The sequence below is a fragment of the Mesoplodon bidens genome (assembly GCF_964165515.1).
Source record: "Mesoplodon bidens genome assembly, chromosome: X".
Taxonomy (NCBI): domain Eukaryota; kingdom Metazoa; phylum Chordata; class Mammalia; order Artiodactyla; family Ziphiidae; genus Mesoplodon; species Mesoplodon bidens.
Window position 1 is genome coordinate 908,013 of NC_138163.1, and position 17,247 is coordinate 925,259.

The window sequence follows — 17,247 nt, forward strand, 5'->3', positions numbered from 1 at the left end:
TTCCCAGCCTCTCTCTGCAGGCAGGACTTCAGAGGTGCCCGAGAGGCCTGCTCTTCCCTGGAAAGGCAGGGGGCCAGGGCAGGTGGATCAGATTTCTGCTTGCCCCATGGGCACCACCCACCCACTCCCCTTTGTGGAGTGAGAGCGGGGAGGAGAGACCCTTTGAAGCACTTGCCTGTGGTCTGAATCCTGTCAAGGTGTGTGCAAGTCCTCCCTGGTTCCTCAAGGGGGTGCTCTGGGCCAGCATGACTCTACCCTGAGGCCCTTGTTAAAATGCAGGATCTGCTTGAGCAGGTCCAGGGTGGGGCCTGGGATTCTGCATTACTCACAACCTCCCAGGGGATGTCCATGCTGCTGGTCCTCAGACTACACTTTGAGTAGCTAGGACCTCGCTCAGGACTTGGGATAAATCAGTGAAGCCCCAAATTATGTCAGTATCACCTAGGAAGTGAGTTTATTACAAATAAGAGGGGGGAGGCCTCATCTCACACCTATCAAATCAATTTCCAGGGATAATTGACCAGGTGGGGCCCCAAGGGACATAATCTGTTCTTCCAGGCTACGTGCAACTAACCGAGCCTCTTCCCATCACACACATCCTTACCAACCTACAGGCAGCTCACATGGGTACCCAGACACACACACCAGCCCCAAACTACTAAAAAGTCCTTTGAGATGAAGGCTTCCTGTGCTTCTTCCTTCTCTCGCTCCTGCCCCTGGGCAGAAAGAGTGGGCACAGAGTTCTGGGGGTGGACGGTATGGCTTGTCCAGGCAGCCTCAACTGGGGGCATGCCATTCACTGGGCCAGTCACATGTTCGCCTGTAGTTCTGTGTCCCTGCTAGAATTCTAACAAATTAAGGCATTTTGCAGCCACCAATGCAATTCATCCAGTTGGGGATCATCCTTGGATGGTAAAACCGTTAGGAGGGAGAAAGACATAGCCTGCCCTGGGCGGTGCTGTCCTCAAAACACCTAAGCTGAATCTAACCAGGAAGGAAGCGGGCAAATCCACACTGGGACTTTCTACAAGGCGAGTGCCCTGAACTCTTCCAAGAGGTCAGTGTCATGAAAGGTTTTTTTTTTTTTTTAATGCATAGATTGTTCTAGATTACAGGAGACTAGAGACCTAATGACCAAGTGTGTGATCCTTGACTGGATCCTGGATCTGAAAAAAAAAAAAGAAAAAAAAAACAGCTATAAGGGCATTAACAGTACAATTGGAGAGATGCAGAGGTGCTGACTGCGTCAGTGTTAAATCCCTGAGCACATTAAGGGTGTCGCGGTTTCCCGGGGGGTGGGGGTGTGTGGAGAGCGTTGGTGCCAGCATTTTGCTTGGGAATGTGTGTGTGTAGAGAGCAGGGAGCAGGTGCGGTGGAATGTGCACTCGGGGGAGAGCCGGGTGAGGGGAATGCAGATGTCCACGGTCAGATGCGCCAACGTTCCTGTGGGTTGACAATTTTTAAGCTCCAGAGATGGGAACACATGAATGAGGACTTCTGCTGGGCCACTGAAAAGATGGGAGCGCACAGAGCCTGCCTGGCTTCTTCTTTCTCGGTCCCGCTGAGCCAGACACGGCTGTGTCCAAGGTTTCCTTGCACACTCGCGACAGCAGAGCTGAGATAGCGGGTGGAACGGGGCGCCAGGGCAGAGACTAACTTCCGGTCTGTGTTCTCGCCTAGCCTAGGTTTCCCAATCCCCAGGGTGGGGTTGGGAGACTCACCCCAATCGTGGGCGCCCCTAGAATTGTGTCGTTAACCCCCTCCCCCTCGCGTTACCCTGGGTGAAAGGGGAGGTCCCTAGACCTCCTGGGGAGCCGTGGGGCCCGCGGACCCCCAGTTACCCGGGCCAGGGCTCTTTTCTCAGCCTACCCTCCCTCTTCTCGCCCGCTCAGAGATTCCCGATCAGAGCATTTGGCAACATGTACGGCGAGGACCTCCCACCCAGAGCCTCCGGCCCAGTCGCGCCAGGCCCCCTAGGGCGGGGTCCGGAGACCCGCCCCGGCCGGGAAGGGGGACGGAGGGGGGACGGAGAGGTTGGGGCGGAGGACTCGCGCCGGTTGGTCGGGCTGCGCCGGCTGCTGGCGCTGGAGACTGGCGCTGGAGACGCGGCCTACGGGCGGCCAGCCTAGCTCGCGCCGCCGCCGCCGCCGCCGCCGCCGCCGCCGCCGCCGCCGCCGCCGCCGCCGCCGCCGCCGCCGCCGCCGCCGCCGCCGCCGCCGCCGCCGCCGCCGCCGCCGCCGCCGCCGCGCGCTCTTTGTCTGCGGCTCCGCGCCCGGGGAGGCGGGACGAGCGAGCCTGGGCCCCGCCCCCCGCCTCCCTGGGCGCCGCCGCTCCGCAGCGGGGGTTGGGGTGGGGCCGTGCCTCCAGCTTCGCCCACCAGGCCCCTGCGGGAGCGCGATTGCCCACGGAGCTTCCTGCGTTGCTCTTGCTTGACCCCTTGTCCCCGAGTCCCCTCTTGCCCCCATGTACCCCTAGTCAGCCCCCATGTCTCACCTGACACCCATATCCCTTCTGCTGCACCCCCCCGCCGTGTCCCTCCTTCCTGCCCCCGTGTTCCCTTCCCCTCTCTTATTGCCTTACCTTCTGCAGGTCTTTTCCTCGCTTTCTTTGGCATTTAAAATTTTTTCCTCTTCTGAACCTACCTTTCCCATCAAGCTTTCAGACGCTCTCAGGCGTCTGACCTGGTAAAACCCAAACGTTAGCACTCTCCCACATCCCCGAGTCACAGCCCCAAGGCGCTTCCACCCCATTCTCTGCAAAAGCTCCCAAAGGCTGAGTCTATCTATACAGGTCGGCTGGCTGTCCCCCTCCCCGATTCCCCCTTTTAGCAAATCCTGAGGACCCTTCTGCATCCTGATCCAATCCATCCTCCCCGGCCTTGGTGCGCTGTCTTGCCCAGGTTCCCTCCTTAGCTTTCCTTGTCTCTGGCTGACTTAAGCTCTGTGTCTCCTCAACTGCTCGATGTCAGGGTGCCTTAGGGTGTCCTTGGGCCTCTTATTCCTCTGCTACACTCAGTCCCCAGGTGATAGCCTCCATCTCATGATTTTAAGTCAAGAACAATCAATCCCTGCTTGAATTCAGTAGCAGTGGTCATATGACACCTGGTTTGGTGGCTTGGTTTGGGATACGTGTAAGTAGAGTGGGGACACTGGGGATGTCTGCAGGTCTCAGGAACTTCAAATCAGAGATCAAGATTTGCATTGATTAAACAAGTTCCCCAGGTCCCGCCCCTCCCCCCCCACCCCTGCGTCTTTTCCAGTGGTCTTCACCTCTGTAAGGGCACCGGTGGTCTCGGGATCCGGGCAGCAGTTTTAAATTTTTGTTGTGGGAAAAGATATATGGCATCAAGTTTGCCATTAGTGACATTGCGTACATCACAGGGTGGTGCAGTTGTCACCACCGGCTAGTTCCTGAGCATGTGCGTCGTCCCAGAAGGGAACTTCACACCATTAAGCCGGCAGTCCCCATTCTCCCTTTCCCCAGCCCCTGGCAACCACTCATCTACTTTCTGTCCCTATGGATTTGCCCGTTCTGGAACCATACAGTACATGGCCTTTTGTGCCTGCCTTCTCTCACTCAGCTGGTCTGTTTTCATCCACGTTGTAGCAGGTAGCAGGACTTCATTCCTTTATATGGTGGAATAATCCACTGGGTGGATGTTACCACATTATGTTTATCCATCTGTTGGTGGACAATGTAGGTTGCTGCTGGACTTCCCTGGTGGCGCAGTGGTTAAGAATCCGCCTGCCAATGCAGGGGACATGGGGTCGAGCCCTGGTCCGGGAAGATCCCACATGCCACGGAGCAACTAAGCCCGTGCGCCACAGCTACTGAGCCTGCGCTCTAGAGCCCACAAGCCACAACTACTGAAGCCCACACGCCTAGAGCCCGTGCTCCACGACAAAGAGAAGCCACCGCAATGAGAAACCCGCACACCACCCGCACACCGCAACAAAGAGTAGCCCCCGCTCGCCGCAAGTAGAGAAAGCCCGTGCGCAGCAACGAAGACCCAACGCAGAGCCAAACAACAACAAAAATGAATAGTGCTGCTGGGAATTCCCTGGCGGTCTAGGGGTTAGGACTCAGCACTTTCATTGCTGGGGCCCTGGTTCAATCCCTGGTCGGAGAAATAAGATCCTGCAAGCTGCACGGGGTGGCCAACAAAAAAAAAGAATAGTGCTGCTATGAACATTTGTGTACAAGTTTTTGTTTGGGTGCCTGTTTTCAATTCTCGTGGTACTGCTGGGTCATCTGGGAACTCTAGACAGTTTTCCACGTCCACTGCTGTTGACATTCCTACAAGCAGTGTGTGAGGGTTGAATTTCTCCACATCCTCATCAACTGTTATTTTCTGTGTTTGTATTTCAGCCATCCTAGTGGGTGCGAGGGGATATCTCATTGCGGTTCTGATTTGCATTTGCCTCGTGATGAAGGACGTTGAGCATCTTCTCCTGTGCTTGTTCCTTGTCCCTCTTCCCTCACGGTTCCTTGGTCATTTTCCGCAGCTCAGCAGCAGCTCATGGCAGCCCCGTCTCCACTACCACCCCCTGAGCTGAGCCATTGCAGTTGTCTGCTGGTCTGTCCCCTGCCTCCGCCCTGTCCCCTACGTGCCTTATTCTCCAGCAAGCGCTAAGTCATTCCATCCTAGGGCTTAGCACTGCCTGCAGTGTTCTTCGAAGTCCCTAGCGTGGCTGGCTCCTTGTCATCTTTCAGGTCTCAGTTCAAATGTCACCAGAGAGGCTGTCCCTGTGCGTTCTATCTAAAGCAGCCCCCGTCCGAACTCAAGGCTCTGTTCGCTCATTTCTGCCCTGGCACTGGTCTCCCCAAACAACGTGGGGATCACTTCTGTCTTGCCCAAGGTTGTTCGTCCTTTTCTGCCGGTGCCCGGTGAGCCTGGGCTCTGAGCCAGCAGTGGGCCTGTCCTCAAATGCCCTGTTCGGGGACACATGCCCTCTCCCCTCCAGTGGTTCCTGGCTGACCAGGGACTGGAAGGGTCACTGGTGCACCGACACCCCATGTACTGACCTCACCTCCTGCGCTCTGCCGTGGACCCTCTGAGCTGCAGCCTTGCCCCCCCCCTTTCCCTCCTACCTTCCAACCAGGACCCTTGTGGGAGGGGCTGTGTGCTGGATCCCACCAGGCTCAAGCCTCTGCCCACAGCTTGAAGCAAGCTGCCTCTCAGCTTCCGAAAGGGCAACCCGGCATGGCGGGGTGGGGGTGAGGGGGCGAGGAAATCCCACTCCCCCTCCCTTCCTGGGCTCATTTTCCCATGTCTCTCTGATCCCGGGAGAAGCCCCGGGGAGACAGCACAGCATGGGCTTGTGCCAGGAATCCCTTGTCCTCGGCCCCCTGGGGATAAGGGACTGGGTGTCCCCCAGGGCCCCCCTCAGCGCCTGAGCAGTGGCAAGTGGCCCAGGCACCCAGACTCCCTGCCCAGGTTCAGCCTCTGACGCTGGGGGCCCTCTGTTCCTTGCTCACCCCCCAACACCCTGGATTGTTCGAAAGGCCTTCGCATACCCACTGCACTGCCTCACAGTCCTCCTTTGGAGCTTGGGTTGAGGCAGTCCCTGAGCCAGCTGTGTGTCAGCTGTGTGTCAGCTGTGAGCCAGCTGTATCTCAGCTCTTCTCCCGCACCCCTCCCACCCTCACCTCACTCCCTGCCACCACAGGCACCTGCCCTCCGCTGGTGTGAGGGGCCTTGCCCCGGGGCCTGGCCTACCTTGAGGGGCTGGGGTGGGCACGGCCTCCCTCTGAAGGCAGACCTGGGGGCCTGCTGGCTGTGCTCCCCACCTCGTAGGCTGGCACCTCGTGGGTCAGTGCTTCCACACCCAGGGGCCTCCTGCCGCCCTTTGCTCAGACACTGGGCTGGGGGAGCTCAGGGCCCACTCCTCGGCCACCCGCAGAACCCTCTCTGCGAAGGCAGTCCTAGAGCCAGTGGGGGGTGGTTGTGACGGGGAGGGGCATGGGGGAAATGGGGGGCGGGAGGGTGTCTGCTCTGTCCTGTCCCAGGCCTGAGACCAGCTGGCAGCCCCATGACAAGGCCCTTCTCCAGCCTTGCAGAACCAGCTTCCTGATGCTCTGTGGGGTGGGCATGGGACCCTCCTGGCCACCTCTCCTAGGGGTGGAGGCTGTGATTCATCTCCCCCACCTTCCAGGCCGGAGGTCCTGGAGTGAAGGCTCTGCCCCCATCTGACCTCCTTCATTCCCTCCGGGTCTCCAGGCTCCTGGGAGCTGCCCCTTCCATCTTGGGGACAGCTGGGCCAGAAAGCACGTCCCGAGCTTCCTCAGATCGGATCTGGATGTGAAGTCTGACGTGACTTCATCGCCACTGCTCCCAAGGTGCCTGAGCCCAGAGGCTGTACCGCCTGCAGGGGCTGCCCAGGAGCAGAAGCACAAAGCAGCCCACTGCCCCCGAGCCTGGGGCCTCAGGGAAACAGAGCGCAGGCTAGGTTGTTGGGTGTTTTTTTTTTTTTTTTTTTTTTTTGTGGTACGCGGGCCTCTCACTGTTGTGGCCTCTCCCGTTGTGGAGCACAGGCTCAGGATGCGCAGGTTCAGCGGCCATGGCTCACGGGTCCAGCTGCTCCGTGGCATGTGGGATCCTCCCGGACTGGGGCACGAACCCGTGTCCCCTGCATCGGCAGGCGGACTCAACCACTGCGCCACCAGGGAAGCCCTGTTGTATTTTTTTAAACATTTGCTTATTTATGGCTGCGTTGGGTCTTCGTTGTTGCGCGCGGCCTTTGTCTAGTTGTGGCGAGTGGGGGCTGCTCTTTGTGGTGGTGCACGGGCTTCTCACTGTGGTGGCTTCTCTTGTTGCTCTAGGCGCGCGGGCTTCAGTATTTGTGGCACACGGGCTCAGTAGTTGTGGCGCACGGGCTTAGTTGCTCCGTGGCATGTGGGACCTTCCCGGACCAGGGCTCGAACCCATGTCCCCGCATTGGCAGGCGGATTCTTAACCACTGCCCCACCAGGGAAGTCCCTCCTTCCAGGCTTTAAAGAAGATATTGTGTGATAATTTATACTTACACACGTACCAATGAATATACATAACGGGCACATCCATTCCAAATAGTTTTCAAAGCCCTGTGAGCCCCCGTGCAACCTCTGAGCTGGCACATTTGTAGCATCATGAAGCCTCCGTGGGCTCACACCTTCCTCCCCGCCTTCACCTGTCAGCTGCCTCCCACGGGCTGAGATCCACGCTCTCAGAACTGGGGTCACCAATGCTATTTTTTTTGAAGTTTGTAAACATTTTTTCAAAAAACAATTTAGCCATGGTATATAAAGTTTGGAAAAAAGCAAATTCTCAGATTTCCATTTCCCTCGAACAATGTTTTTTTTTTTTTTTTTGCGGTATGCGGGCCTCTCACTGTTGTGGCCTATCCCGTTGCGGAGCACAGGCTCCGGACGCGCAGGCTCAGCGGCCACGGCTCACGGGCCCAGCCGCTCCGCGGCATATGGGATCCTCCCAGACCAGGGCACGAACCCGTATCCCCTGCATCGGCAGGCGGACTCTCAACCACTGCGCCACCAGGGAGGCCCCGAACAATGTTTTATATATTCTTTCCCAGTCTTTTTCCATAAACATATACTTTACATGGCAATCGTCATAGTTCACATGCCATTTTATATCTCTTTTGAGAAACAGGCTTGTTATTGGAAAACTCTGGTAGGGCAGCTGTACACTTCGATGAGGCAGACACCTTTAAAACTTTTTAAAAATTTATTTATTTGGCTGCTCTGGGTCTCAGCTGCGGCGTGCAGGATCTTTAGTTGCAGCGTGCGGAATCTAGTTCCCTGACCAGGGATTGAACCCAGGCCCTTCACATTGGGAGCCCAAAGTCTTAACTGCTGCACCACCAGGGAAGTCTCGAGGCAGACACTTGTGCTTAAGACTGTTGTAAAGTTTTGGGCATTAAAAATAATGCTGGTACCTCAGTAAGTTAAATGTAGAATGACCATATGGCCCCAAAGATTTGAAAACAGGGACTCAAAAACTTGTACACAAATGTTCACCGCAGCGTGATTCACAGCTGCCAAAAGGTAGAAGCAAACCAATGTCTGTTGAGGTATCAACGGTCTCTCCGCACAGTGCAGTAGTTTGGAATATGATGGAATATTACTCAGCCATAAGAGGAATGAAGTGCTGATGCCGGCTGTAATATGGATGGACCTAGAAAACATGCTTGAGGAAAGATGCCAGACACATCGGACCACCTGTTGTAGAATTCCATTTATGAAATGTCTAGAGGCAAAGAAAGGAGATTGGTGAGTGCCAGGGCCTGGGGTGAATTTGGAGAGAATGGGCAGGGGGTCTCCTTTTGAGGGGATGAAAATATCCTGGAATTAAATAGATGTGATGGTTGCACAGCTATGTGAATGCACCAAATGCTACTGAATTGTACACTTGAAAATGGTTAAAATGGTCAATTTTACGTTTGGTGTATTTTACCGCCATAAAAAACATCATGAATGCCGCTCTGAACATCCTTGTGATTCATGTAATATCGATTCTGATTATTTTAGGATCTATTACTTAGAGTCAGTTTACTGGATCAAAGGGTATGATGAACATTTTCAAGGTTCTTTATAGTTATTGACAGATTCCTCCAGCAAGTTTACCGTTTTATGCTCTGGGGTAACATTCAGACTGAGAGTGTGTGGTCTGTGATGGGGTCACAGTGCGGGGGGGGTCTGGAGGCGGCTGCTACTCCAGGGACCTCTCCAGCCCGCGCCCCAGCCCAGGCTCGCAGCTGCTTCCAGGGCAAGGATCTCCAGGTAAATGGGAATCAGGCCCTCAGCGAGGGGAGGGGGAGGGCCACCTGGGCCACATTTGGGCAAAGAGGCGCCTCTGAGGCGCAGGTCCCCGCCCCCCCGGCAAGGCAAGCGCACCTTTCTGCAGAGTCCTCAGTGGAAGCAAAGTGACTTCCAGCCCAGCTGGGTCTGGGTTGGAGCTGTGGTCCACAGGGCGGTCCCCTTGGGCAGCATCTTCAAATTGATTTTCCTGACAATGGGCTCAGTGAGCAAGTATTTGCTCTCCCTGAACCAGAAGGGTTCCTGGTGAAGCTGAGCCCAGGTCCATGCGAGGTGTGGTGTGAGTGTATCCGGCCAGGCCTTCGGGTGGCCTCCAGAGCCTGATGGAAGGCGAGTCACCCTCAGACCCCCTGCTCGGCATTCTCCCTGGGTGGTTGCTAGGCCTTGAGTGGCTCTTGGGCTCGGAATGGACACGCCTGGGCACCTGGCCTTAAGTGAGTGTGGGTGACAGGAGGGGGGCAGGAGGTGATGAGCAGGTGTCCAAGCGGCAAGAAGAAGGGTCTGTGAGCGGGCGAGAGTAGGGAGCCCAAGAAATGAATAAGCTTGGCTGGAGTGCTTAGGGGGAAGGTGGCGAGGGGAGGGCGCCAGAGAAGACCCTCTGCAAGGAGAAGAGAGTCCAATGCAGGATCCTAGACCTACCCCCACTGCCACCAAGCCATACCACCACAGCCCACGCCCCTACCCAGACCAACAGCCCAGAGCCCCCCACCTCAGCCGAGGCCCTGTCTTCTCACCCCACTCCTCCGCACCCTTCCCCCCATGGGTACCCACCACCCACACGCCCCCGGCCCCTACTATATATACAGCAAGGAGGGGGCTTCTCGAAGCTGTCCCGGCTGAGCATGCTCCCTGCCCCTCACCAGCCTGAGATGCTGACTGTTGTGGGCCTGTCCGGTGAATCCCTTAACCTCCCCAGTTTCCTCACCTGTGAGGTGGACATACCCGTAGTGCGTGTTTCATAGTGTACTGGCCGTAAAGCACTCAGAGCAGAATGGGGCGCGGTCGCCCGTTAGTGAATGGTTTGTAGCTATTATTAGTAATAATAGTCCTGGCATCCAAGCCAGTATTATAGCCACCCGGGCCGGAAACCTTTGTGCTCCCACGTCCCCAAGTCTCACCCATTCCACATCCTAATGCGTGACAAGAGCTCCCCAGCTGGCCTCCCTCCCCCTGGCTTCTCCTCCACGTGGAGATGTTCTGGAATATTTCCTGAGCTTGGGAAAGTATAAGCATCCTGAACTTGGGAAAGTAGAAGCATCCAAAATGATGTCAGCACGCGCGTGTACTGCCCCCCAGCCTCGATGTGGGCCTTGTTGGCCTCAGTGTTTTTCCCACCCCTGACCCCATTCCTCTCCTTCTCTGTCCGTGGGGATTCAGGTTTGTCATTCTGAGGCACATTTTCTACTATGTGTGCTATTCATAAGCAGGTGTGTTGTCACAAACCACATGTATGACTATACAACAATTTTTGGAGCCATTCTACCAACGCTGACCCTCAGCTCTTTCTAGTGCTCAGCTATTAAGATGACGCTGCTCACTTCTCAGCGTCCCGAAGGGGCATCAATTCAAGCTTATGGGTGGGTTCAGGCTTCCTTTTCCTGGAATGCCTGTTTTCCTACTGAGTTCTGTATTTTCCCAGTGTTTTGTAGGAATTCTTTTTTCTGGATAATCCTGTATCAGCTCTGTGCATTTGTAAGGATCTTCTCTTAGCCTGTCCTATCTTTTCACTGTAGTTATGGCGTCTTTTGTTGTCCAGAAGTTTTACATTTTAACATAGTCAAATTTATCTTTTCCATTCTTGTTTGCCCATGTTTTGTCTTAAGGGAATTTCCTGGCTGTCCAGTGGTTAGGATTCGTCACTTTCACTGCTGCTTTCACTGCCAGGGCCCAGGTTTGATCCGTGGTCAGGGAACGAAGATCCTGCATCCCGTGAGGCATGGCCAAAAAAAAGAAAAAGAAAGAATTGCTTCTGTATCTCAGCATCATAAAGACACTGTTCTCTCGCCTCCAAGGTAGTTTTAAAGCTCAGTCCGTTTAGGACTTTGATCCATTTTGAATTGCTTGGTGTGGGTTTACAGCAGTGGCAGCTGGGTAGGTGGGGAGTGCCCCCCGGCATGTGTAGACGGTGGCCTTAGCTTGAGGGGGACTCTGAAGGGAAGCTGGCCTGGGTTCAGACGTTTTGGGACTGGAGCAGGGCCATTTGAATGGTGGCTTTGCCGGTGCACGCGAGTCTTTCTCTTCTTCATGGCCGTAGGGTGAGTGAGGACAAGGGCCAGAATACTGGATCCTTATCGAGTGCCGGGGCCCGCACTGCCTTGCCCGTTGCCCCGCATTTCCCCATCTTGTTGGTAGCCTTCACCCTTTCTGGGAGGGCTCCTGTCTTACCTGTCCTGGTCCCACACACCTTCATTAGCTCTTGGGGCCCATCGTGACTGCTGCAGGAGTGGCCCAGGAGCTCCAAGCCTCCACACCCAGAGGTCTGCCTCTGCTCGGCGCCACGTGGGTCAAGGGGAAGGCTGCTGGGCTGTCAGGGGCATCACTCTGGTGGCCTCGATCTGCTCTGTGCCCATCCCCCTCTTGACATCCCAGACCACCCTGCACTCCCCTCCCACTGCCTGGGCCCAGTTTCCATAGCAACACTGCTGCTGGGTAACGTTTCCAGGGAGAAATACATCCCTGTGTTTCCCAGTGTCACCTGAGTGTCCCACTGCACATGGTGAAAATGTGAAACGCCCCCCACCCCCTGCCAACCCCGGTCAAAGATCCTGAGCACAGCTCTTGGCCCTTGGCCCTTCTGCTTCTTACAGGGGCCCTTGACTTAAGGGCAGTGGGGAGCCGGTAAATGTTCTGAAACCCAAAGCCCTCATTTGGAGCCTCTGTCGACTTCTGTGGTGTAAATACTCCTACCATGGCCACCAGCCCGATGTCACTGAACTCGGGGATGGGAAGACATGCGCAGTCGCACACCGTCCTATGATGTCTCCTTCCAGACACACTAGACCAGATAAAAGTGTAGTGAAATAATGAGAAAGCCATGAGCTTGGAGGACTCATTGCCTTTGTTTTTATTTTTATTTATTTATTTAAAGTTCACACAATGAGATTCTTTAATAAGTATTCCAAGGGACTGAAGAAACATGGTAGTTTAAGATACAAAAGATAGTCACTCTAGGATTAAAAACAAAAGAAAATATTTATAATGATGATCACCATCTATATTTGGCATTTTATTTCAAAAACTGACTTCTCTCTTTTTTAACATCTTTATTGGAGTATAATTGCTTTACAATGGTGTGTTAGTTTCTGCTTTATAACAGTGAATCAGCTATACATATACATATATCACCATATCTCCTCCCTCTTGCGTCTCCCTCCCACCCTCCCTATCCCACCCCTCTAGGTGGACACAAAGCACAGAGCTGATCTCCCTGGGCTATGCGGCTGCTTCCCACTAGCTATCTGTTTTACATTTGGTAGTGTGTATATGTCTATGCCACTCTCTCCCTTCGTCCCAGCTTACCCTTCCCCCTCCCCATGTCCTCAAGTCCATTCTCTACGTCTGCGTCTATATTCCTGTCCTGCCCCCTAGGTTCTTCAAAACCATTTTTTTTTTTTTTTTTTTTTTTTTTTTTTTGCGGTAGGCGGGCCTCTCACTGTTGTGGCCTCTCCCCTTGCAGAGCACAGGCTCCGGATGCGCAGGCTCAGCAGCCATGGCTCACGGGCCCAGCCGCTCTGCGGCATGTGGGATCTTCCCAGACCGGGGCACGAACCCGTGTCCCCTGCATCGGCAGGCGGACTCTCAACCACTGCGCCACCAGGGAAGCCCCATTTTTTTTTTTAGATTCCATATATATGTGTTAGCATACGGTATTTGTTTTCCTCTTTCTGACTTACTTCACTCTGTATGACAGACTCTAGGTCTATCCACCTCATTACAAATAACTCAATTTCGTTTCTTTTTATGGCTGAGTAACATTCCCTTGTATATATGTGCCACATCTTCTTGATCCATTCATCTGTCGATAGACACTTAGGTTGTTTCCATGTCCTGGCTATTGTAAGTAGAGCTGCAATGAACATTGTGGTACATGACTCTTTTTGAATTATGGTTTTCTCAGGGTATATGCCCAGTAGTGGGATTGCTGCTGGGTCGTATGGTAGTTCTATTTTTAGATTTTTAAGGAACCTCCATACCGTTCTCCATAGTGGCTGTATCAACTTACATTCCCACCAGCAGTGCAAGAGTGTTCCCTTTTCTCCACACCCTCTCCAGCATTTATTGTTTCTAGATTTCTTGATGATGGCCATTCTGACTGGTGTGAGGTGATACCTCATTGTAGTTTTGATTTGCATTTCTCTAATGATTAATGATGTTGAGCATTCTTTCATGTGTTTGTTGGCAATCTGTGTATCTTCTTTGGAGAAATGTCTGTTTAGGTCTTCTACCCATTTTTGGATTGGGTTGTTTGTTTTTTTGATATTGAGCTGCATGAGCTGCTTGTAAATTTTGGAGATTAATCCTTTGTCAGTTGCTTCATTTGCAAATATTTTCTCCCATTCTGAGGGTTGTCTTTTGGTCTTGTTTATGGTTTCCTTTGCTGTGCAAAAGCTTTTGAGTTTCATTAGGTCCCATTTGTTTATTTTTGTTTTTATTTCCGTTTCTCTAGGAGGTGGGTCAAAAGGGATCTTGCTGTGATTTATGTCATAGGGTGTTCTGCCTATGTTTTCCTCTAAGAGTTTGATAGTGTCTGGCCTTACATTTAGGTCTTTAATCCATTTTGAGTTTATCTTTGTGTATGGTGTTAGGGAGTGTTCTAATTTCATTCTTTTACATGTAGCTGTCCAGCTTTCCCAGCACCACTCATTGAAGAGGCTGTCTTTTCTCCATTGTATATTCTTGCCTCCTTTATCAAAGATAAGGTGACCAGGGCTTCCCTGGTGGCGCTGTGGTTGAGAGTCCGCCTGCCGATGCAGGGGACGCGGGTTCGTGCCCCGGTCCGGGAAGATCCCACATGCCGCGGAGTGGCTGGGCCCGTGAGCCATGGCTGCTGAGCCTGTGCGTCCGGAGCCTGTGCCCCGCAATGGGAGAGGCCACAACAGTGAGAGGCCCGCGTACCGCAAGAAAAAAAAAAAAAGATAAGGTGACCATATGTGCATGGGTTTATCTCTGGGCTTTCTATCCTGTTCCATTGATCTATATTTCTGTGTTTGTGCCAGTACCATACTGTCTTTTTAAAATAAATTTATTTATTTGTTTTTATTTTTGGCTGTGTTGGGTCTTTGTTGCTGCGCGCAGGCTTTCTCTAGTTGCGGCGAGTGGGGGCTACTCTTCTTTGCAGTGTGTGGCCTCTCATTGTCGTGGCTTCTCTTGTTGCAGAGCACGGGCTCTAGGCACGCAGGCTTCAGTAGTTGTGGCATGTGGGCTCAATAGTTGTGGCTTATGGGCGCTAGAGCACAGGCTCAGTAGTTGTGGTGCATGGGCTTAGTAGTTCCGTGACATGTGGGATCTTCCCGGGCCAGGGATCGAACCCGTGTCCCTTGCATTGGCAGGTGGATTCTTAACCACTGCACCACCAGGGAAGCCCTACCATACTGTCTTGATGACTGTAGCTTTGTAGTATAGTCTGAAGTCCAGTAGCCTGATTCCTCCAGCTCCATTTTTCTTTCTCAAGATTGCTTTGGCTATTCGGGATCTTTTGTGTTACCATACAAATGGTGAAATTTTTTGTTCTAGTTCTGTGATAAATGCCATTGGTAGTTTGATAGGGGTTGCATTAAATCTTTAGATTGCTTTGGGTAGTAGAGTCATTTTCACAATGTTGATTCTTCCAATCCAAGAACATGGTATATCTCTCCATCCGTTTGTATCACCTTTAATTTCTTTCATCAGTGTCTTATAGTTTTCTGCATACAGGTCTTTTGTCTCCTTAGGTAGGTTTATTCCTGGGTATTTTATTCTTTTTGTTGCAATAGGAAATGGAAGTGTTTCCTTAATTTCTCTTTCAGATTTTTCATCACTAGTGTATAGGAATGCAAGAGGTTTCTGTGCATTAATTTTGTATCCTGCTACTTTACCAAATTCATTGATTAGCTCTAGTAGTTTTCGGGTAGCATCTTTAGGATTCTTGATGTATAGTATCATGTCATCTGCAAACAGTGACAGCTTTACTTCTTCTTTTCTGACTTGGATTTCTTTTATTTCTTTTTCTTCTCTGATTGCTGTGGCTAAAACCTCCAAAACTATGTTGAATAGTAGTGGTGAGAGTGGAGAACTTTGTCTTGTTCTTGATCTTAGAGGAAATGGTTTCAGTAAAACTGACTTCTCTTTTATTCAAAGTTCTGAAAGCAGCCAGATTCATTGGAGGTAGTTTTTCCTGCAGTCACATCTGCCCGACATTATTGAATTTCCTTTTCTTAATGAATCGTGAGGGTTGAGTTAAATGTTAAATATTGGTGTTTATATAAGGAACATGCGTGTTTGCTTTTGCCTTTGTTTTTAATAAAATTCATTTAGTTGTAAGTTTGTTCCATTGAAAGGTGGATACTGGCTGTGTTAATGCTGCCTCAAGCATTTCCTGACAGTTTTAGCTCTGCTAAGGGCTTCAAGGCCAGTCCTCACATTCCCTTGATGCCCAGCCTTTGCCAGTCCACCCTTCACATGCCTCCCCAAATACACATCAGCAGCCAGCCCTTTTCTCCCATGCACTAGGCCCCGCGGGCTCCGTTCCCTCTTCGCTTTATAACTGCAGGCTCTCCGGCTGTCCTGATCCTCTTGGGCTGTGCTGACCACATTCTTCCAACTAATACCTTCTTGGTTGACAAGCTGTTTCCTTGATACCCTTTGATCCAATAATTCCACTTTTGGAAAATTTCTCTAACGTAACAACCATAGATTACACAAAGATATACATAGAAAATAGGTACAGAACATACAAAAATTGTGTCTCTGCAAACTTCTTTATAGTGAAATTGAAAACCACTAGTGATGGACAGTAGGGACCAAGCCAATACATAACGGATGGTCCACGCGCACCCTGGCGTGCTCCAGGCATCGGGGCGCCTGCAGTCACAAATTGAAAAAAGAGCAGGAATGAAATATGCCAACACATTCACAGCTTTTACATCCCTGAGATGGTGGGTGATTTTTGTTTTCTTCCTTACGGTTTTCTGTATTTTTCAAATGTTCTACAACGAAACTGTTTTTTTTTTTAATAATTAGACAAACCTGATTTAAAAAATCTTTTCTGACCATGTGAAGATTACAGAGAGGGGAACATAAAAACTGAAACTACTATCTACAAGGACATAACCAAGGAGCAGCAAGGTGATTATTTGGGTTCCATGAAGCAGAGGAGCCACTGGCTGGCCAGGGGTCCCTAGGACTCCTTGTGCTTTCCTTTGACAGCCCGTCTTCCTGGAATGACATCCAGGGCTGGCCTGTTCCTTGCAGCCCGGAAGACATGATCTTGCAATTGCATTGGGGATCTCTGTGAAGAACCCCTTCTCCGGAGACTCCCGGGGAGGGGATGGCACTGTGAGAATTGAAGACTGGGACAACAGTGGTCTTGTAAGGGCCACTTCCTCAGCACCTCTCTTAGGCTTGGTGTGTGTTGGCCTTTTCTCTGTGGTGAGTCGTTGCTGCCTTGAGGACAGAGACCCTGTCCTCTGAGCCTTCTTGCTCTTCCGGACTCTTCCACCTGAACCCATTTGTTGACTGACTCCTGTCGGCAGAAGGGAGTCAAGGTCTCCCTCCCACCTTGATATGTTGGATGATCCCAGCAGATGCTCGGTCATTGCCAAGGGGGCTCCCCGTGATCTTCTCACACCAGCTCTGGCCTCAGTGCTGCTTGAAGGAGGAGGACGGCCGAAGGGTATCTAGGGCGAGGCTCCCCGGCCCTCGGGGCGTGGCACCATGTGGGGGCAGGGCTGAGAAGTGGGGCTCACCTGGGAATGAGGGCGCCCAGGGGTAAGCAGGGCCTCAGCGGGTCCTCACGGGGACATGTCATGTCTCTGCTGCAGGTGAACGGGAAGGAGCTCTCCAAGCTGTCTCAGGAGCAGACCCTGGAGGCCCTGCGTGCCTCCAAGGAGCCCCTGGTGATCCAGGTGCTGAGACGCAGTCCCCGCCTACGGGGGGATGGCTCCTCCCACGACCTGCAGCTGGTGGACAGTGGCACTCAGACCGACATCACCTTCGAGCATATCATGGCGCTGGGCAAGCTGCGCCCACCCACCCCGCCCATGGTCATCCTGGAGCCGTACGTCCCATCTGAGCTGTGAGTCGCCCTCAGGAGGGCCCCGGGCCCTGCCTCCAGAGAGGGCAAGCCACCTGGGGTGGCTGCCCCGTGCCACCCAGAGGCCACACTGTCGCAGCTCTGGGCGTGGCAGAGAGACCCCGACTGGCTGCCCCCGGGCAGGATGCAGGCTCCTTGGCCTC

The 17,247-nt window shown here is 52.8% G+C and overlaps 1 protein-coding gene across 1 annotated transcript in view; it reads left to right on the forward strand.

Annotated features, from left to right (window-relative positions):
• Positions 1-17,247, forward strand: part of PDZD4 (PDZ domain containing 4) — a gene marked incomplete at its 5' end in the record, with an annotated part of 30,046 nt that overhangs the window by 7,458 nt on the left and 5,341 nt on the right. Inside the window, 2 exon segments of the mRNA XM_081221366.1 lie at positions 16,833-17,083; positions 17,085-17,086. Coding sequence (XP_081077492.1) covers positions 16,833-17,083; positions 17,085-17,086 — 253 coding nt within the window.